Genomic DNA, 22,811 nt, shown 5'->3' with positions numbered 1-22,811 from the left:
CGCATGAAAGGCTTTCTCTAGCGAAGAAAGGTACCATATTATTTCGCTCATTTCATAAAAACACTTCGTTTCACACCTATACCTAATTAACAAAAAAATTTAGAGTGGCAGACCTAACTTTTCTAACGTCAAACTTTATAGCGACAAGAATAAATTAGAATATCATTTAAGCAGGGCATTTTTATATATTGTTATCAGGGAATATTCAGTTGATCCAAACAGAAACAACGCTACTTAACTATAATAAATCGAACGACTTTAAAAATAATAAAAATGATCATAATAAGACCATAAAAATCGTTTTATTTCAATAGGTATTTATATTGTTATTCAAGCCGGCAAATTTCACCAGAGTTGCGAGAAAAGAAGAAGAAGAGAAGAAAAATACAATCAGAAGAACCAAGCTTGACGGAGTGCTATTCGTCCGTAATGAAATAAGCATTTGCAATTTTCCACGATTTTACACTTACGAAGTAGAAATATGTACTGTTTGTGCCTTGAAGATATGTAGTAACATCGAAACCTAGGACGCAATAAAAGTTTATAACCGTATAACCGTAAAAAATTGCAAGTGTCTAATTCAATACAGAATACGTCCGCCAAACTTATTTCTAGCAATGAAATTTCCCAAACAAACTCAACCGCGCCAACGATTGGTTTGCACTCATGAGCTTAGCAACTTCCAATCGAACTGTACCCAAGCAGCAGACGATATCCATGGTATATCTACATAAGCTTGATGTATCCACAGCATTGTTGTTGTCGTTTTTATTACACGATGGAAATTTTGACAACGTTACATAGATATCCTACCTGTAACATTCACGAGGAGATATAAAAATGACCTTACATCTACAAAATACCCCGCAAACCGCTTAAAAGGCGTGTGGCAGGGGGTGTTCTGAGCCGTTCACACATACAAAAGTAGTGCTCTAAGGAAATTACGCCTAGAATTTATTACAGTCCTTATAGCTCGTGGGAAATACGAATTCCCATATCTATCCGTTCGGCAAAACATCTCTCTTAATTTATCGCTCCTGTCGGACCTAGAAATATAGTGGAGTAACATATCCAAGTTGTAATATCCGTGCTATTAAAAAATTGTTGTTCCAAACGGTATCCATAGGTAGCATATGTTCTTTATAGAATTGAAGAGCGCAAATGATTTGTCTGTACATTTGGGGATAACCAAAAATCGTAATAAGCACAACCATTATCTACTTACTAGATGTTGTGACTATTTAGGCAGTACATTAGAGGAAAACGGATAAAGTAGTAAGGACATTAGGAAGCCAATTACATTAGCAAAGGAGGCGACATGAATAGGAAGGAGCTTCTGAGAGGTTCGCAATGTAAGAATTTAAAGAATAGGTTAGTGTAGAGTTTGATCTGGAGCGTAGCGCGGTACGGTGCAAAAACGTGGACACTTAGGAAGGAGGACGAGTTAAGACTGGACGCATTTGGGATGTGGGTGTAGCGAAGAATGGAGAAGGTGAAGTGGACGGAAAGGAGGAGAAACGATGAAGTGCTGGATATTGTGGGTTAGGAGATGCAGCTTTTAGATGAGATATGGAGGAGACAGAAGGTATGGATGGAGCGAGTACTTAGCGGGAAGGGGATGTTAAAAACAGTGTTAGAGGGTAGATTCTTAGGTAAACAAGGGAGAGGAAGGAAAATAATAGGATTTTTAGATAGAAAGAAAGGGAGTTGGCCTTATTGTGATTTGAAGAGGGAAGTGGTTGATGGGGAGGAATGATCCCAGAATTCTTCTGGAGTACTCCATGGAAACTTACCTTAATCGGTAGAATACTTTTAATAAAAAGATGTTGTGAAGATATCTGAAAGATTTTGTAATATACACCTGCATGTCCAGTGTTGGACGTTGCTGCAACGTTGTTTGGCGGATCCTTTGGATATTTAACAGATATCCATACAACATTTATTGGATTAACATGGATATTGCATGGATGCCGTATGTTAACGCCAACAAATTTTCCCGGACTTTGTTAGGATATAGATTGATGCTTGGGTAGTAGCTCAAATCAACCACCTTAGCGTGCAACAAAATTTCAAAGCACAATATCGTCAACGACCACATGAACGCCCTCTCACGGAGACTCGTATGCAACGCTCGAGGCGAACTTAACCGAAAGCGCGGCGGAAATTTTCACTTGAGCGTTGACCTACATCCCTGCCAGGGCATCTAACGAGTGTCTGCACCCGGGTACTTCGTGTGGGTGGGCCAGACAGAAAGGGGAGGGGCGAGGTAAGGTATGCCGGTGGGAGGCGGTACCGCGGCGCAAGAATATTAGGTTTCAAATAGGATTCGGATCACCGGTTGAGTTGAGGACATTGTGATCTAGTGGACCACATACATACCTAAGCAACGAAGCAGCTTGGCTTCCGGGTATTCCTCCGTGTCTATACATTTTCGTAAGACAGTTTCGCCGGCGTAGTGCTAGTTTCTTTAATGCGGAGTCGTAGGAGGCACTGATTTGGTGTCAGTGAAAAATTGTAACTTCAGCTCAAGACACTCCATTTAATTAACATAAGATCAGATGATGCACAGAGTAAACATAAATACATTTGGTCGCTCACCAGCAAACATCTTAAAATCACAGAAACAACACGTTGCAGCAGGCCTATATTTTTTAATAACCGTCGAATTTTTCGATAGATCGATCTTTTGGTTCAAATTTCCATTTTTGTTGAAAAGTCGACCTTTTAATTTCGATTAAAAATAGGTTGCTCGAAAATTCGATTTCGACTGACATTTTTCCGGGACTAGACGTGTCAATACACGAGGCCAATTCTCCATTCTCAATCCAGTCGTCATATTCTCGTCCTTTTTCTACCGTGACGTCAACCCCTGGAGCTTTTGAACTCATCTTAGGAGATGACCCGCTTCGCAGAGGAAAAAATTACCCTTAGTCATTCCGAGTCCACTCGAAATCAGACGCCCATTCTTTTGCTGACGATGCCTTTTTCCGACAAACCCTATATATATGCTTCTCTTTTATGTGCTTTTCTCTTCGCCGAGGTGAAATTTCATCCCTGCTCCTGCTGTACCGGTCGATCAATACCAAGTATGTGTTTAAGTCTTGCACTCATTGCAAGTGCGATTGATTTTAACCCTTTCTAAACCAGAGCTATTTCAGAGAGAAATAAAAATTCTAGATTTTTTCATTTCGAAAACTAGAAAATTTTGCATTCAATCATAATTATCATGGGAGATAAATATTTCGTCATTAAAATTTACGTGATACAATAATACGTAATGTATACATTTCATAAATAGAGCTGAAAATGTATACATTTTTGATATTGCGTAGACGCAACAGTGGGTTATATTGGGTTAAGTTATAAGACTAAGTAACTTCATTATTTCAAACGGTTGAATAATTATTATCACGACCGGTTTTTCTACAGTGAAATATTGCACGATAAAAACATATATACATATTGAATTGCAAATTTAATACTTATATTATAAAGAAAGTCTCAACACATTACTTCGTTTTGCACGTTTTGGGAAAAACATCAAATTTCTCCTTTACTGCAGCAATTTGGTGATATTAAAATTTAAACATAGAAAGTTTGCACAAACTCTATACTACACGTTCAATCTAGTAGCAACGTAAAATTGGCCTTTTTTATTTAACTTTGAACTCCTAACTTAGGTGTATGGATTAAAATTTACTTTCCGGATAAAAGTTGACAGGTATTACCAGGATGAATACGATGAAATTTGCCTACTGTCAATCTTGCGCTAACTACACACAGTTTAATCAAATCAATTGAGAGGAAACATAACAAAAAATACGCTGAGTTCTATGCACCACAAAAGTTTCATTGACCAAACCAGGTTTCGAAATGTACACTACGTCATTTTCAATGGTAACGATACACAATTTGCGAGCTTATTTATATCTTAGGCGGGGAGGGGGTGAGTTTAAAAATGACATAGTGTTCATGTCGAAACCTGGGTAGGTGAATTAAACTTTTGTGGAAAATACAACTCCGTTATTCCGTTTTTATAATGTTTAGCGAGAATATAGATCAATAGTCAAGTAATAGTAAATCAAGAGAGAATGAACAATTGGCTGCGTGTATATTAGCATGTCTAGTACTGGAAAAATGTCGGCCGAAATCGACTTTTCGAGCAATCGATTTTTCAGCGATCGATCATTTTGTAAACCCATTTAAATGCGCAGTGGGTGACAACATATTCACAGGCCGACTTGAGGATCCTCTTTTGTAATATCCGTGACCATAGCATAGAGCAATGCCATCGTTAAGAGACCAATGATTAATTATAAAACTCATTGGAACGAATCATAAGCGAAATCATTATTTTACAAGGCGCACTTTTTTGTGAAGTATCTCTTCTTTATTACCGATGCTATCATCTTGACACACTGAGCGTACATTGAATACACCATGGCAAACATTTGCCTCAATCACAACCTTTTGAGTTTTACCTCAGTATTTCCTCAGACGAAATATTTTTCAATTCTAGACTAGGCTAGAGTTTAAGTAAACAATTACTTTCATTTATTTTTATGTGAGGTTACCAAGATGCTACGAAATTGATAAGTATTTTGTAATAAAACATAGAGAAAAGTATTATTTGAAAATGGAAAGAGAAATTTTTAAATCCGCACTGTCCCATTTCCTCTTAGAGAAGAACGCTTATGGGAAAAAAATTCTCAATCGTATAACATTTGAGGAGCTCTGTTAAGGAATGAAAAAATGCAATACGCTCCACCCTTATACAGGGATATATCCAAGTAAAGGGCGCAGAAAATAGCAGTTTCTGAACATAGATACGGTTAAACAATAATTAAATATCATCAATGAGGGATATGCTGCGCAAAATAGATGTAAGACTTGCGCCAAATTAAAAGTAAGGAGTGTATGAATGGTTTGAGACTAACGACAAAGAAGAAGAGAAATAAAAATGATACTGAAAACAACGAGGTTTTTTTTGTTTTAAAGGAGATGTATCTATTTTCCTAAGAATTCTCCAATATATAAAGGAATTCTCAAACTTAGTTTTTTGCTCAGTAGTGGAGTCGGTGAAAAAATTCATAGCTAAAAAGACAAAGAAGTAGAGCGGAGAAGCGATATCTCAAGACAACAATTAAGACGCGAGCTTTTGTGATCATTTCTCTAAGTTTTCGTAACGAAGGCAATTTTTTGATAAAATAAACGGTACTGCACACAAATTATCCCGAGGCTGAACCACAATCGCATAATAATATCAATTCACACACTCGAAGACAGTAAATGTGAATATATGAATTCATCCACGTGCGCAATATCATAAAAGTAGGTTTTCAAAGAAACATTAGCGCAATGGCAAAATTTCGTCCCCATTCTTTGTCTTGGTAGGAGAATCCTTCACTGGCGAATCCTCATGAAAGCGACCTCTATTCCTTTTTGTGCCATCGCCGTATTATGGTACGTCAAAGTCCTATCAACAATGCCTTGTAGTGAATGCTAGCTCTATATTTCTTCCGAGGATCACAAACAAGAATTGCAATCGAGGAAAAACATATTCCCTGCCCCACAGCAAGTCAACCTGTCTGGCAAACTAACCTAGTTCTACTTAGCTCGCAAATCAATTACGATTTTGCAAAGAAGCTCTACAAATACACACTCATAAAATGCGCTCTCTTCAAATTCTGCCGAGAGCCTGTGTGATATAGGATGTAAAAAACCTATCTTCTAGTTCCAGAGTAATTGATTCACTTCAAATTTCAACAGAAATTGCAATTCAAAAAAATCTAATATAAGCCCTTCTAAATAATCTCATAAGAAAGCTAAGAAACTGTAAATTTCAGAGGAAAGGAAAAAAATGATATAATGCAGTATCATCAAGTTTTATAGCATACTGATACAGCGACGTAGAGATAGTTCTATGGGTAGGAATAACTTTTTGACGAAAATGGAAAATGAGTTGGCGATTATTCACATTTGACAACTAAACTAAAGGCTTCGAGTTCGATATCCATGAAATATTTTCCTCCAAGATTACAAACGTTACGTAACTCACAGTTTTGAAAAAGGATATTCTTTTTGATGGATGCAATATAGAAATAATAGATTTTTTACGAGGGCCGGATTATAAAGCTATGGTAGCAATAGGAATCGTAACACAGAATAATTAAAAATCCCGGGGAAGTAAAGGGGAAGCAAGGTGCACCAGATCAAATACAATTTGCATTGAAACGGCACTTAAATGACTACTAACACAGCAGTAAAATACTCTTTACAAAGCCATAAAGCTCACTGAAATAAATTGTGCAATGTAAATTAATTATTGTCGATGATCCCCTAAGTATTACCTCACTTCATCCGTTGTGTAAAGGAAATGCTTAAGTTTTGATTCTGCCCGGCAAATATACAGTTATTTCCTTGACAGCGACCCTCGAAAACTTTGCAAAAAAAACCGATAGATGGCGAAGGCAAACTTATCTCGCAACGCATATTTCTCTTGATTAATCCACCTTTTCATATCCATGAGCTTTGGGAGGGAGGAGGAGAAAAAAACATGAACTCGTTAGGACAGGATGGATGAAAAAAAATATACCATTCAAAGACAGTTAGATGAGGGTTATTTTTTGAATCTGAAGTGCGTGATTCTCGTTACGCTCGCACTACCAAGGGATGAAACCATTGCAGAGGGCACGCAAGCCGCAGAGGTTTTTCCCGTCGTTCGATTCAATTCAGCATGACAAGAGTGAAGTTCCATCCACTCCAAGCCTCAACGCACGCATCCGAAGAGCCCTCGACTTTCACTCGGAAAATTTAACGAAGCGGAAATGTTCGGGGCAAAAATCTCAAAAATCCACCGATAATACGCGCTGGTAGATATCCAGTGCTATCACGATTATCCACGAGAGATTAAAAACATTTTTCCTTTTTATAGAGCAAAATTCAAATCCAATGCTATTACAAGAGAGAAGATGGTATGCAAATGAAAACACGGGTCAAGTGTAAATAAAGAGATGCAAATAAAATACTCTACTATATTTCTTCTATTTTCATTGCAATTTGTTTAGTTTTGTGGTGTTTAGATCATTATCAACCAAGTATCCTATGTTAAAATCGCATGTAATAAACTTGACAATAATTAGACAAATCTAAAACTTATAAATAGAATAATATCGAGAAAAACGATTTTGTCAATTATTAGGGGCCAAATGCCCTTCGATCTTATAGTATACCTACACTTATGGACTATGCATCAGTCAAATATTTACTCATTTTTTTCTAAAAATTAATAAACTCTCTGTATTGAATACCTTAACCCACTATCGCCAAATGTTGCTTCTAAGCAACATCGTAAATGTAAAAATTTTCAGATCTATTCAGGAAAGATTTAAACTACGTGTCCCTTTGTGCTGTTAAGTTAACTGGCGAAATATGTAGCTTCCATAACAATAACGATGAAAATGGTCACATTTTTAAAATTAACAGTTTTAAAATTTCATTTCTCCCAGAAGCAGCTCTGGGTTAAAAAGGGTTTAATTAAAGAGAAAATACGTGTCACAAGCCTTCTGATGATTCACTAAAGCGTTTCCCGCAAAAATCAACCACTCAGTAAACGTAGGCCTTTTTTAAAAAATTAATTGCCCTTCAGGTAAGAAAAAACAGAACTGGAGGGTGCAGTTTCGAAATAACGTCCATGATATTCTCTACATTATAATTCTTTTCGCTTTCCAATAGCCAATCTGTTTTTCGCACCTTTCCTCTGTACGTCACCAGATGTATGTATCAAGGTTCTATTGAGATTTTATATTTTTCCACGGTCCCTTTCCTCTAAATTAGTGCCTGAATTATCTGCCAAACGCCGTAATTAATTTTCGGTCTCCCTCGGCCTCTTCCTCTCGTTTGTGTTTAATTCAGCAGGCGAATTTGGTGTGCCTAATCGGCAGGCGGCCATATTGCTTTTCGTTATAAACCATTGCTTTCTACCCAAAGAGGGAATATATACAACAGCATTTATGCTGGCTGAGCAGTAACCAAATTTCGAGGCCAACAATGAAACCTCAACTCACGTATTATAAATGAAAGTGGATATAGCGCAGTAAATGAATAGATGCTGTTAGAATCATGATATTTTTCCTTATTTGTGAATATTCAATTTCATGGAAAAATATTTCACTACTCAAATAAACAACAGGAAATCAAACGTCAGCAAATCAAAGCAGCCGTCGTAATTAGTCAATCAAACCCATCACGTGATTTCGGATTAGCCATTTTCAATCTTGGTCCCATGCGCAAAAGCCTATGAGCGCTTTCTCAAATATTATCTTTGAGTTCAACCTCACATGTGGACCGGATGTCGCCAAATATACGCGCATAATAGCCTAATATTCATTTTCCTAACCTGTTATCTTGAAAAAGGTATACCAAAGAGTCTTAGAGACGCCATAGGACCTGATAAAGAATTAACATTCATTGCTTCATTCTAACCCTATACTTTTTCGGGTCCGAGGGTATTAACTGCTTTTCTCGGAGGGCTCCAGGGTGTCTCAACGCCAACAGAATGCGCAGCTCAATCAATCAGGGTCCAAACTCTTTTCCTTGGTGTGACGGGCTCATCAATCTCTCGGCCGAATCATAAGGGGGAATAGGACGTTGGGATCCTCCCTAAGTCCCCTACTGCCTCAACCCCCGTAAAAGGCGGATGGAACGCAGGCTTCTCAACCAGCGATCATCCAACATTTCAGGAAATCATTGAGTTGACTCAATATTCTTTGCAGGGAAAAATAACACAAAAACTCGTGGTTTGTGTAACTCTGCGCTCTTGTTCTCGCTTATTCACTTACTAGGTAACCCGTGTGAAAATGTCGCTCTTTCACATATTTAAGGAATAAGTATGTTTAAAATTCTTCATAATTCTAAGATTATATTTTTAGTTTTTCTACGTTTCTTTGGTTTGTTAATTGATTTAACGGGTTTTTAAACCTTTTTTTTAAGTTCACTGTTTAAAAAAATGTGTGGAGTCGATATACCGAGTATTCTATGTGAAAAAATCTAAACATTTAAGTCAGATTTATGGCCTGATAGTGAAATAAAAGATTGAGATTGTATTTTCCGTCAGTAGCCCGTGATTCAACGTTTAAAATGATACCTCATTTATCACTTTAGGTGCAGTATTAAACGGACCATATAAGGAAAGACAGGTAAAGACTTTTCTGTAATAATATATAAGACATGATGATGTATTTTTATCAGTTATGTGTAAAATTTATGTGAGTTTTTTACTTCTTGTCAATGCTTTGAGAATTTTATCATTCGAAAGCGATTTTAGATTTAAAAACCGTAAAAGACGTTCAAGTACCCAAAATTGTGCGGTTGAAATGTTTCTTCTTCCTCGGCTGAGAAAGGAAAATACTTAAACGAAAGTTGGATTGAAACTACACTGGATATAGAGCTACCAGATAGCTATGCGTTAGAATTAATGAGGGAGCTTGTTGAATTAAGACATATTATACGAAATGAATAAATATACTTGGTAAATTTCACGGATTTTTATTGCACTCGATTGGTTTCAACCAGTATTAGTTATAAAACATACAGCAGTGTTGGATTGGCGAGAATGTTTTGCATTGAGAAAAGGGGAAGGGAAAATAACATTTAGTGGTTATTGGAAAACAGTTGAAAAAAGAAAAGGTAAAGGTGATTGGAGCATAAAGTAAAGGTCAAACACGAAAGATCAAAAAAGAATAGCATGTTCAAGGATTAACATCATATTAGTAAATGCTCTCGCCGCTCAACACCACTGATGTTAATCAGGAATCTAAACGGTTGTGCCATTAAAATCTGCAAACTTTACAAAGTTTATGCGTTTGTTTTGAAATTCACGCATGATTCCTGGGTTAACGATTGTATGGTAAATGCTTGCACGTAGTCTAATATTCTCTTACACAAGAGCCATTCTCACTTCAGGATCTCCCTTCTATCAATAAATTCCGTCAAAAATATGGTCATTACAATATATGAGAAATAATAGTTATACACGCGAAGTATATGATAAAAACGAGGAATATGCATTAATACTTGAAATAAAACTATATATCAATAATAAATTACTGCATTTTAAAGGACATTGCAACTGATATTTTTGCTGTTCAAGATAATGAGCAGGCTTGTCGTTTTCGGCCGCCAAGGCTTAAATGGCTAAACAGACATTCTAGTTCCAATGGAATCTGATTGTGAATGGACTTCAATTCTACCCTTACGAAAGGCAGTGAATAATAATGCCCATATAAGTGCGTAAACCTTTACACAAGAACTCGGGAATCCATTCAGTATAAATATAAAAAAATTAGATTGATATCATTTTCCAGCATGATTTACCAACGTTAGCCATGGGTACGGTTTGATATTAAACTTAGAGCCTTTAGGCTGGCGACAAGCAACTATTTTATTCTCCTCGTACCTATCCATTTAACCTATTCATTCCTTAGGTAAAAGTTGCTCTTTCTGGTGCATGTCGGCACATACGCAGACCTGCTTGTACAATATTATGCAAGGCATTCAAGTGTAAAGACTTGTGCGTGTTTAAGAAATATCATGCCAAACATCCTTACGGATATTCCATAGTTCACGGCTAAGCTTTCTCGCATTCGTGCAAGTTACACTAGTAAAAGTTTTGAAGCGGTAAGCAGTCTTTATGAATGAGACCGCGAGGAATAATGCAACACGTAAACATGACATAAGAAAGCCAACCAAGACGCTGAGATAGACATTTAAAAATGAGATGAAGAGGTCACAGGTACGACGACTTAAGACATTATTTTATATCATATAAAATACATATAAATGGTGGTTAAATAAAAATAAAGGTGGTTACATATAAATTATATGTAACCACCTTTTGTTTACGAATAAAAGGACTATTATTTTCTCTCCAACAAAGAACCGCAGTAAAAACAAAACGTTTGAGAGGAAAATAGCATTTACCTTTTTAATTGCATTTTTCACAGCAAACGAAGTGCAGCCCAGGAAGTGGTTACGCCTGAAAGAAGAAAAGAGGACATTCAATTAGGCACGACTAAAAATGAATTTGATTACACTATAATTACTCCACCATTTATATACCTAAAAGTTTAGTATCATAAAGAACCCACCGGCAAAATTTGTGACTCGCTTATCAAATTCATGTTGCAATTTACGGTCTGAGGTGTGCCATACTTATATCGGACATACTGATGGCGCACCTGGCACATACCAAATGTAGCTTGATATCATCAGATGAAAATCAGACAGTTTTATCTAAGAAAGTACCACCTATGGAAACTTACGAAAAAAGTTATTACATAGTCACGAGAAAGTCATGTCTGCATGCATAAAATATTCATTACGCATTAAAAATACCTTAAATAAGTCTTCCGTAATAATACAACGAACTACCGCTAAAACTCAAAAGGATTAAAGGAAAAATTTTATCCTGCCACAAAACTACCATCAAATGAAACAATTCAGAAAGAAAACCGAGTATTTTTTCCACAAATCTGGCTTCTATCTTGTCTCTTCAAGGTATGCAAATCACTTACCTCCCACAAGGAAGAGTGAATGAAAAAATTCTACGCCAACATAGTATTTCTAGAAAGAAAAATGTTCGCCTGACAAGGGTAAACAGTTGTTACAAGTTCACAGGAGAGAGTAAAGAGGCTAAGCAGAAAGCTAAGATAGGACATGGATTCAGGCGAAGCGGTCGAGAGTAGTGCATACAAAAGCTCCGTTTACACGATAAACAGCGTACGAGGCACACAAATGCTCCTCTGTTTCCCGAATAAATAAGCACGCGAAAGCGATGCAGTAGGACCGTAAGAAGAAGCAGACTCCACCTTGCAATTTATCGATCATCGTGACTCGAAAGAGCTTACGACGAGCGATTCTGTACCGTGGTAACCCTGCTGTGCTCGTGATTGCTTCAAGCGTCAATACCTATGACAATTGGTCACGTACGATCAATCGAGTGCGTCCTGAGGCTGGACTATAGACAAAATTAGCAACACATATAACGTAAGATTAACGAAAAAATTAGCTTCACAGCTTCGGAGCGTACGTAGAAAAAAAATTAGCGTGGGTTGTTCGCCATCTATTATTATTATATAGAACTATCATGGAAAACTGCTAAATATACATATGGCGATGATTACCTTCAAAAGGAAATCTACCAATTTGCTATGTAGGAGTAAATAATCTCATTCAACCATCTTAATAAACCTCTTGTTAACAGCTAAAATTCTCGCAGTTATATTTAATTGAATAATTATAGGCTATGGCAGGATACAAACATTTACACCAGTACTGCGATGTGGAAGGCAAGGGGAAACCACCACATTATTATCCCGAGGAGTCGCAGCTACTCCACTCACATTTATACCATGAATATGATGGCCTGATAAAGATAATCATCGAGGAACAAGTAGATGGCTAGGACGGAACAGGAAGATCTCGAATGAAATGTATTGAACAGTTAAAGAAGGATGGAGAAGAGTAGAAATACGTAGGAGTGAAATTATTAGCAGATAGGAGAATTGAGTGGGGAGCTGCGTAAAACCAATCTTGGGATTGTTAATGATGTTAGCAGGATACAAAGGAGGTCAATAATACCCGGATATTGGTGAATTGTACGTTTACAGTCTGTTACAATCGGACAATATACGCCGCTAGGGTGGAGTAAATGGCATGGCCAATGCTGTTGAATGGCAACGCCATGGTGAGCCACTGCCGTGAAAGATCTAGCAACGCTGCCCTTATTGATCTGGCAACATTGCCGAACAACAAATTATATACGATGGATGAGGAAGTCGATATTGGCAAAGTAAAGGGGAAAGAGGTCGGGAATAGACTGAAAAATCCCTTAATGGTGGTGAAGTCATACAAAAACAGCGACTTCATCGAATTAGACTCACATAAAGGAGAGGCAACTCCCGATTCGTATGGAAATAGAGAGGGAGGGATTATGAGCATTACTTATACGAACCGCGAAAGCTTTCGTTACGTATGAAAATTATTACGCATTATTAATGAATAATTCCCTCCTTATTATCTTCCGCTTTGTTGTTTACATTCTATCCTTATTGCAGTCATTCTCCATTATATTAGTAAAAACGTCACCTAATATGAATTTCTGGTATGGTATTTGAAGGAGGCGACCGACAGCTCAGGTCATTTGCGCCATGAGGGAAGGGTAGGTAGGAAGGGTGGAGAGAAACCCGGTGTCGGCATTAGCCTGCTGTTAACGAAAGGCGCCAAGGGGACCACGGCTTGACGTCCCATCCGACGGACGGAGTGTTGTCCTTGAAATGTCCTCCACACTACATTCAAGCAGGAATCGGGCAGTCTCTGAAAATTCTCTACCAACGCCGGGATTTGAACCCGAACCCAACGGGGTGAGAAGCCAACACTCCAGCCACCACACCAACCCAATCCCCAATATGAATTTCTCCCGTAAAGAAATGAGAAAGATGGATAGCGAGATAATCTAGAGGAAGGGTCTTCAACCTTTGTGCAATGCATGGGCCAAAAATGATTTCACATCGTCCGGAGAGCCACAATACTCTATGTGACTTTACTAGCACATCAATAACATAAATAAAACATAATTTCAAAGTACAATAATATTTATAGGTCAAAAAGCTCAATCAATCAATGCGATTTTTGACTTTGTTTATTTTTGACGAGTGAGTGGATATATATATTTTATACTCTGTGGTACGATACAATATTTTCTTTAGTCTGTAGGGGCCGCATGCGGCCCGGTAGCCGAGGGTTGAAGACCCTTGACCTAGAGCGTATCGGGAGGAATTTGTTCACACAAGTAGTTACGATGTATCACTACAGGTGGCATATAAAGGCAGAATGTAGAAAACAAGAGTTAACTCGTGACCCGTCCGCAATGGGCTAATCTAATGCCGAAAATTGTAACTAAACGAAATGCAACGAGAAACCGCAAATATTGGATGGCGTCAATTGAATTCTTTGAAGGATGTCAAAATGACGCCATTGCATAGGTTCGAAAATAGCGCCGCATTTCGGAATGCGTCCCTGTCAGAAGTGCGTTGAGCGAGCGTATTTGACAAAATTCCACCACATCTCTCCAAGTTTAGATAACTTCAAGTGAATTATTAGCAGGTTGTGACGTCAAAATGATATTATTATACAGGATGTGGTAGGGGGAGGCAATTTTAAGCATTTTCTTCGTGAGAACATGCAGTCGCAATTGTAGTTACTGAGGTATAGCAGCGTAAGCATTTTTTTGGATGCACTTTGCAGTCAAAATGAAGACGCTGAGTAATGTGCAGTGATGGAAAGGATCTAAAACTTGTGCTGATTGTGCTCGAGACATGTTTCGTTCATTTTATGCTATCCGCAAAGAAAATGGTAGCTTATATTTACAATGGACTCCGAATAATGATGGAAATTCCAATAACCGAGGCCAGTGGCGTAGCTAGGAATTTCGTTCGGGGGAAATTTTCGTCCAAAACCAGGGGGGAAATTTTTTAGAAACAGGATACTAAGTACAGGGTTTTAAACTAATTTTAGTACTTTTCATAATCGAAAAAACTTCATTTGTTGAAGAAATATTTAACAAATTCATGATTTTTCAACATTTTTTTCTTTTATGAAGGAAAATAATTCTGTTTTTATATTTCTGGGGGGGTGGGGGGTTCCGGACCCCCCGGGCCCCCGCTGGGTACGCCAATGACCAAGACGATTAGCTACAACAATGGAAGCTTGGCATTGAGACGAATGGATTGAAGATGAATGAATTTACCGCAACGAAAGTGTGTTCAAGAAAATGCTCGCGTTGCTATAGGTCAGTGACTAAGGTGTTGCGACCTTACGTTCTGAAGACATAATGCTTTAAATTGTCTCCCCTATCACCTCCTGTAGTATTGCAGGAACACCCTTTATACTGGAAATCCCAAGGAATTCCTTAAAAGATCCCTTTAAATAATCTCGGAGCGGTTGCATTTACGTAACCAGTAGGATGGAAAAAGTCACGCAAGACCTATTGTTATTATAGTATTCTAACTATTAAGGTAGGTTTCCATGGAGTACTAAAGAAGTGATCTGGGAGCCTCCCTTTCCTTCCAGCACTGCCTTCTTCAATTCACTGTCAGGCCTTCTCTCTTCCAATCTATCTAAAAATCCTATTCCTTTCCTTCCCCTCCCTCGTTTCCCTAACATTCTACCCTATAACATCGTTTTCAACATCCCCCCCGCTAAGTACTCCCTCGATTCATTCTTTCTTTCTCCTCCGTAAGTTGCCTCTCATCGCCAACCATCTCCAGCACTTCGTTGTTTCTCATCCTCTCTGTTCATTTCACCTTCTCCATACCCACATCTCGAATGCCTCTAATCTTCTCTTGTCCTCCTTCGTTGTTGTCCATGTTTCCGTACTGTAAAGAGCCACACTCCAGATCAAACTCTTCACTAACCTTTTCTTTAAATTCTTACATAACGATCCTCTCAGATGCTCCTTCCTGTTCATGAACGCATCCTTTGCTAGTGCAATTCGCTTCCTAATGCCCTTACTACTGGATTCGTTTCCCTCTAATGTGCTACAAGACCTGCGTGCCGTAAAAAGGCACCTACCGCGATGGACCTCGCAAAGTGTTCGACCGATTTCCGACCATTTCGCTCGATTGAAGGCGGACGGATGGAAAGATTCACGACGAGATTCCGAATCGGAGGCGATTTAGCGCCCTTCCCATAACGCCCCGCGGCTTGATTGATGGGAATGTGCTCCGACAGAAAGCAAGCTCCGGATATTGGAAGTTTTGCGCATCGCTCAGAAATGGAACACGCGGTGCGTGGGTTTGCGGATTGATTTGATAGAGCGTACACAAGATGTGTGAGATCCGGCACTTACGAAAAAGAAACGTCCCGTTACAAAATGAGCGGCTGGTCGACAAAGATAACCCAATGAACTCGGGCGCCGAACGGAAAAGATTAAACATCATTACATCCTGACGGTATCAGGATTGGGACAAAGAGATTTCGAAAAAGTAATCCCAAGTAGTTTATCGACAAAGGCCGTTCAGTAATTACTACCTGTGCCAAAAGTATAGAGACTCGAGTTTGAACTTCCATAAAAACCATACCCTTTAAGCCATTTTCATGACATTAGTACCATTACTTATCTTATTATATTTTCAGTTGATAAATATATAAACTGTGGGCATATGCTAATAATTGTTTACAATTATGCGTTGATTTTGTAACGATTTTTTACGCGAGGCGATGAGCGCTCGAGTTTGAACGCTTATAAAACCATAGACATCACGTTGTCATAAGTTATTAGGACCGCTCCTTTCCGTGTTCATTAGGGCTTGGAATGTAAAAAATTCGATGACTTCTATTTGAAATCCGGAAAACGGGAGAACAATAAGAAAAAAATGGAACATAGCATAAAACTTTACACCCAACATCATTTTTGAACGTAATAATCCAGACGTAAACTATGGAATTTATAAGTACTCGCAGCAATGACGGAAATATTAGAATTCTTCGCTAAAAATCCATTCAGGTGTAACAAAATACAAACAGATAAGGTTTGTGATGTGAAGTGAACAAAATTAAAAGGGAAAGAACAATGAATATTACTCAGGGTACAATTTCCGAAATATAAACCAAATACAACAAACATAAGCATATTTATAGTTTACCAGATGATTTACCAACATCAACGATACACGAAGCTACAAAAATTCTACAAGGCCAAAATATATATCTCATTGCAAATTACGAGGGTCAAGTGCGCAGATAAAAATTTCCATTCGATAACTATTTATTATTTCAACAAGTGGCTCGATAGGATAAGCGTTTTGGACCACGATTTTGACTCTCAGAAATTCACAAAAGAGAACGATGAAAATTGAAAGTTTCATTATTCATGCGAATAATTTCATCTCATGCATTTTAACTCCTTCCCTCTTCATGATTCCACGGCGAGAGAATCGAGTGTTCTAGATGGAAGGGATCCGAAAGTGAATCGGCTGTTACATAAATATGCAAGGGGAGTGATAAAAACACTACCACATCCACATGAGCGCTATCTGGGCTTGAAAAAAGTCATGAGGATATTATGCGTCTCACATTCAGTCATAGTAATACAATGATAAGATTGGTATACGGTAGCCCTGTCATTATTCCTTTTCCAAGCTGGTTTCTTCAGTTCGCTATAGTTCATCTAACCCTTTTTCACTTCAATAGGTCCCAAATACTTATCTCTTGCTCTTTCGCAGGAGACTTTTCTTTCAGCTATTCTCTATTATATTCCTCACAACACCTCCTCAGTCCCGTGACATATGCTATTGGTTATTTCTGGTTTTAATTCCATGTTTTCTGGTTAATTAGATGTTAACAAACACCATTAGCATTTTTTGGTGCTTCTGTATGATACTTCAATCTGTCAGGTAGCACTGAACAAGTTTCGATAACGACATTTAACTTAGACAAGCCGTAAAAAATTCAAACGTCTATGTATTGTATACAATACGCACGGACTGAGGAGGATAATTGGTACGACTTATAAAATGGCCTTCCACCGCGTCCTTCTTACGCGCACAGTTCCACGGCTCCATTTCATATCCTATTCTTGAGTGTATCTCTTCGTTTATTGCCTTATTTGTCTATTTGATCTTCTCTGCCTGCCGCCAAGACAGTGAATCGAAAGCTTCAAGTATCTTCTGATCAGATTTCATAATTTTCCATTGTACTGATCCGGAGAGTGACGCAACTGACACGGAAGTTTTCACATGGCGATACAAAGCGACAAGTGAAAAATAAAACTGAAAGCTGATTCCATAAAAAGTATTGCATTTGCATCCCAGCTGGCATCCTTGGTATCATATTAATTTGATGAATGCCCCCCAAAAAACCAAGTAGCCACCGAAAATTAACAGTGCTCTTAGTAATACTTGTGATTTCCAGTGAAATGCATACACACATAGTTATAAGTGAGATCTACCCTGACCTATGCTAACCTACAGGCTAAATAACTGAGTGGACAACTAATATATACATATTAAAGTATTCTTTGATAGTCATCAATCTACTTGAAAGTTCATTGGGAGCTTTAGCAGGACAATTGAGGATGAATCTAATAGATACTTGCAATCTAATAGTTGCAATGTCCAGTGAAATACATACACCCATTGCTTAATTATAGGCGAGATCTACCCTCTAAACCCTCTAACCTATCAAAAATAACTCAAGGTTGTACAGTCATTAGTCTACTTGAAAGTTCATTGGGAGCTTTAGTAGGACTATTGAGGATGAAAACGGAAAGATTTCACGGTACGGGCGGACCTAGTGTTCCATCTCGAAAGACTAGTGAGGAATATGGGTTTAAGGCAAATTGCTGCAGATGGCGTGTTCCGAAGCATTAGGGTAATGGGCAGAGTTCACAGATGGATAGATGGGTGATGGGGCGTGGGGATTAATTTGGGAAAAGTATTATTGACGAGAGTGAAGTTGAGAGTGTTTCTAGTGCGGCACACCGACCTCTTTTGAGCTCACGGGAAGAAACTCATCAATTCCGGAATTTTGAGGAAGCAATTCAAAATCACATTCTATTTCTTACAGTAAATGCCCTTTCAAAAATAATCGTACCTAAAGAAAAATTTACTAAGAGAAATTCTAGATACCTCTAAGAATGAGGGGCAGATACCTAATGCGTCAATTATGTGCACTGCAAATGAGGTTGTTGTGGTTAATAAAATTTACCACATTTTGATGCGTAGGTAATGAAAAAAGTATACAATAAATATTAAGAAATAGTATACAAGAAATATTAAGATATAGTAAAAAAGAAATATTAAGAAATAGTTTACAAGAAAAAAAAACACTAACTCTTCATTAACACTGTGGTATTCCATCATAAGTTTTCTTTTTCACTATATCTTAATATTTCTTGTATACTATTTCTAAATCAAGCAGGAAAATTTAGTATGCAAGAAATTTTGATTCCATACAAATAATTTGTAACTAAAGGACCACCCGTGTAAATCATTTAGTATAAAGCACTTGCATTCACCGACTAAGGAAAAACATTTTATGACGCACGTAGTGTCATCAAATTAATGTTTATATACGACGACCTTTATTAGATTTCTGGGGAGAAAATTAAACTAGAATTGGGCAGTACTGAAAAATAACTACTAATCTACGTCGGGATAGATAGATCAAACATAAAATAGAAATAAATTCCAAAACTAAATGAAAGAACAGCAGAGGCGCAATTACAAGAGGGAAAGTAAAAAAATAAGAGTAATAATTAAATTTGAAGAAACTGAAATCCTTAAAGGGGTAAAAAGCATCAAGCATTCCAAGGCAGCTTGGGAAAGGAGTTTATAACTAACGCCAAGTCACGCAAAACAGTAAACACCGCCTCAAAAATGTTTCCTTCGCGTGATAGGGCTGGATCAAGTTATTTCTCACCACACGCAAGCTAACGCGGCAAAAATACTGGGATATCATAAAAGAATGGTGCGGTTTTGAACAAGGTGAAAATGAAAACAGAATTACATACAGTTTATATGTTTTCACTTTTTGAATTTGTCGTCTCAAACAGTTTTTTTTAATAACTAATAAACTTCAATAAGTGCGCCCTTAATCACTCGAAAAGAGAGAAACCCGGCGTCAACATTAGCCTACGCCTAACGAAAGGCACCAAGGGGACCATGAATTAACGTCCCATGCGACGAACACGCTGCACTTGAAGTGCCCTCCTCAAGGCAACAAAGCAGGGAACGGGTAAAATCTTTGAAACATTTCTACCACTCTTTTTCTGCCATCTTCCTATGAATCATTGAAACCGCACCATTCTTTGATGATAACCCGGTAATGACTCACGCATCCTTCGTGGAATAAATAAATAGAATAGACGATTTTGGTCCACAATAATAATGATTCCCGGCGTTTTACATTAATTGACTACGATATTGATATAAAATTACCGACTGAAGGGAGCTATCGAGGACCATTGATTACCTCCAGAGTTCAATTGTCATTGTTATGTTAATCGTCCGCTGGCATGAAGCACCGTGAAATCAAGAAATCGTGCTATATATACTATTTATTGTATGGTAAAAAAATACGAAAACGACAATAGAATTTCCCGTATTTTACCCACTCTATAAAGGTAAATATGTGGGTTGCATAGGTGAGACATATTTTAGTGGGATGTCACGAATGAATAAGAGTTATTTCTAAGGAAAGAGATGGATAAAGTCCTTTCAAAGAAAATCTATGATGCAATTTAAGTCTTATTGAGGTGATTTTACACTCAATACGAGAAAACCAGGCCTCCTAGAGCCAATGCTCATAAAATCGTAAACATTATCATTTTGGGTGCTAAACCAGACCGTGGGCGAATACTCATAAATACTATACCCTTTGAGTAAACATCCAGCCCACGTCACTAGTTGGACCCTTGGGTGGAATGGTTGGTTAGGGTAGGAAAAAGGGTTCAGAAGGAGAGAAGGTCGACTCTTTTGTCTGCTCGATGGGACGAAGAGTTATGGCTCGGGTCGGATAAATTATTGTTTCATTCCCTCCACGCACTGCCGATACGTAAGTTCCGACGATGATTTAGCAATTTTATTCTCCAAGCGCACCTCTCCGCACCAGAAACTCAAAGGAATGAGAAAAATTAGATGCGCAGGAGGAATATAGACCGCATAGAGTGGTATTTGGAGTGCACGAGCGACAGGTTAACCCATTTCCTCCCAGAAAACTTTGTAACCGCAACTATGAGGGTATTTCGGTACTATGTAAATGGGAAAATAAGTAAGGGTGTAATATTCTTATGAAGATTTTCACAGCTTCTTTTATCAATGTTGGTGGTGGTTTTCGGGAATTGATGCGCAGGTAACATTTTCACAATCAACGTTTCACTCCTCCTACTGGGAGCGTTATCAAGAGAATGGGAGGGAAACCGTTCTCGTCCCGAGCCGAGTTACCCATTGTTGACCCGATTTTGAATTTTACTGACAATGGGTCAAAAATGGGTAACGAAACATATATAAGCTCGGGACGAGAACTTCCACGAGTGACCTTGAGAGAATGGTTTACTTAGCTAGAGGCGCCCGCAAGGATTGCGCCAGTGCACGCTTGCGGCTTTCTTGCAGCACATTAATATTTTTGGTTTTCCTAAATATAGACAATAAAATTTTAGGGTATTTTAACGCATTTGGATAACTTCTAATAATTATAAGCACTTAAAATATTTTTATCTTAGATATCATATCTAAATCTTAAATATTTTACCTTTTATTTGTAAACAAAAATAAAGCATATGCAAATTTCTCGATTAATACTTTGAATAATTTTTATCGAGGAATTGCTGACGATAATTTTCTTGGTCGAGTAAAAATTACAGGAATAGAATACCTGAGTGTGCCACCAGTGAGATATCTATGCTAATTAAACGCGATATTTCCAATTTTCGAAAAATGGGGCAAAATCCCAGCTTAGCGCGTGACCACGGTTCAATCTTCAGGGCAAGCACATTTTTGGAAGAAGAAATATTAAAGTAACCTATAAAATGCTATTTCCTGTTTTCTTTCATAAAACTTGCACATAATGGATAGAGAATTGGCGTCCATGCTGAATGTTCGTATCGCACCCGCCTCTTTCCGTTAGGGAGCTAATTTCGGCCGGCCTCAAGAGTAAACTTATAAGTGAGTTACGTTATTGCATGCTACATGTATGTGACAATTAGACAGCAAAGACAACTGCAGGTTATCGTCAGGGCGTCTTATGATGATAATGGTAGGATTTTGCCAAATGACTAAGGTGCACAGTGGTCCCAAATCGAAAAAAACTGGCCAAAGGTCAATTATTCGTAGTTTTGTGAGGAAATTTTGAATTTTGTGTTCGGATCGCGGTAGGGAGAAATGAGTAAAGGAAAGAAGCTGCATGGAAAAGCCAAAATTACATACAATCCCAAGAAGAAGTATAAGTGACATAAGCGAGCAGCATGCAACATCTGAAAAAGTAGTACATTGTCGCTTGGAATGTGACTACGGAATAGCAATTGAGTAACAACCTTATTTTGTACAGCTTCATGTGAACGTCTTTCCCTTGACCTGCATTTGAGAGATCCACCAACAAAATACCTGGCAGACTGATCTCAAGCCAAACAACTTTTCCAGTATTATCTTCACCCTTTACCATAATCGCATAACCAGATGATACTTCACACGCAGAGAATATTGGGGGCTAATTCTGTCGTGACCCACAATTTAACTCACAGTGAGTACTTGCATTGCAAGAATACCATAGATTTACATATATTAATTTGACTGCAGGGTAATTTTGATCATATTTTAGCTTACAATTATACAGACGTATCTAGCATAAAAAGTGTCCAAAGAGATATGCGAAAAATATTACAAATTTATTGCATACACGACTCGGGTATTTTGATACATTTTAGCCTTCAATTGTTTTCGAAGCGCCTAATAGCCTTTTAACACATGGCCAAATTAAAAAATATCACACTTTATTTACAAGAGAAGCGTATAATACGAAAACTAAAATCAATGCTAGCATGACTGCTTGGGACGTAATAAAACAGAGTGAAGAACTTGAAAAGGGTAGAGCAGGAATAATTACACCATTCCACTCACAAAAGATTCGTTTATTCGATACCATTCCTTATAAAAAACGTCTTTAAAAAGGCAGAGAGATCACTTATACATTCCGAGCATAGTCGGCGTTAAATGAAAATACGAGCAATTTTCATTTCCCAGTAAAATAAGATCCCT

General features: G+C 37.9%; 1 protein-coding gene across 1 annotated transcript in view; it reads right to left on the bottom strand.

The window, feature by feature from the left end:
- The window catches only part of LOC124169580, a 325,588-nt gene that overhangs the window by 145,959 nt on the left and 156,818 nt on the right, over positions 1-22,811 (bottom strand). Inside the window, exon 9 of the mRNA XM_046548222.1 lies at positions 10,981-11,035. Coding sequence (XP_046404178.1) covers positions 10,981-11,035 — 55 coding nt within the window. The remainder of the gene's footprint in view (positions 1-10,980; positions 11,036-22,811) is intronic.

The sequence above is a fragment of the Ischnura elegans genome, chromosome 12 (assembly GCF_921293095.1).
Source record: "Ischnura elegans chromosome 12, ioIscEleg1.1, whole genome shotgun sequence".
NCBI classification, from domain to species: domain Eukaryota; kingdom Metazoa; phylum Arthropoda; class Insecta; order Odonata; family Coenagrionidae; genus Ischnura; species Ischnura elegans.
This window is presented reverse-complemented; position numbering and strand designations above follow the sequence as displayed.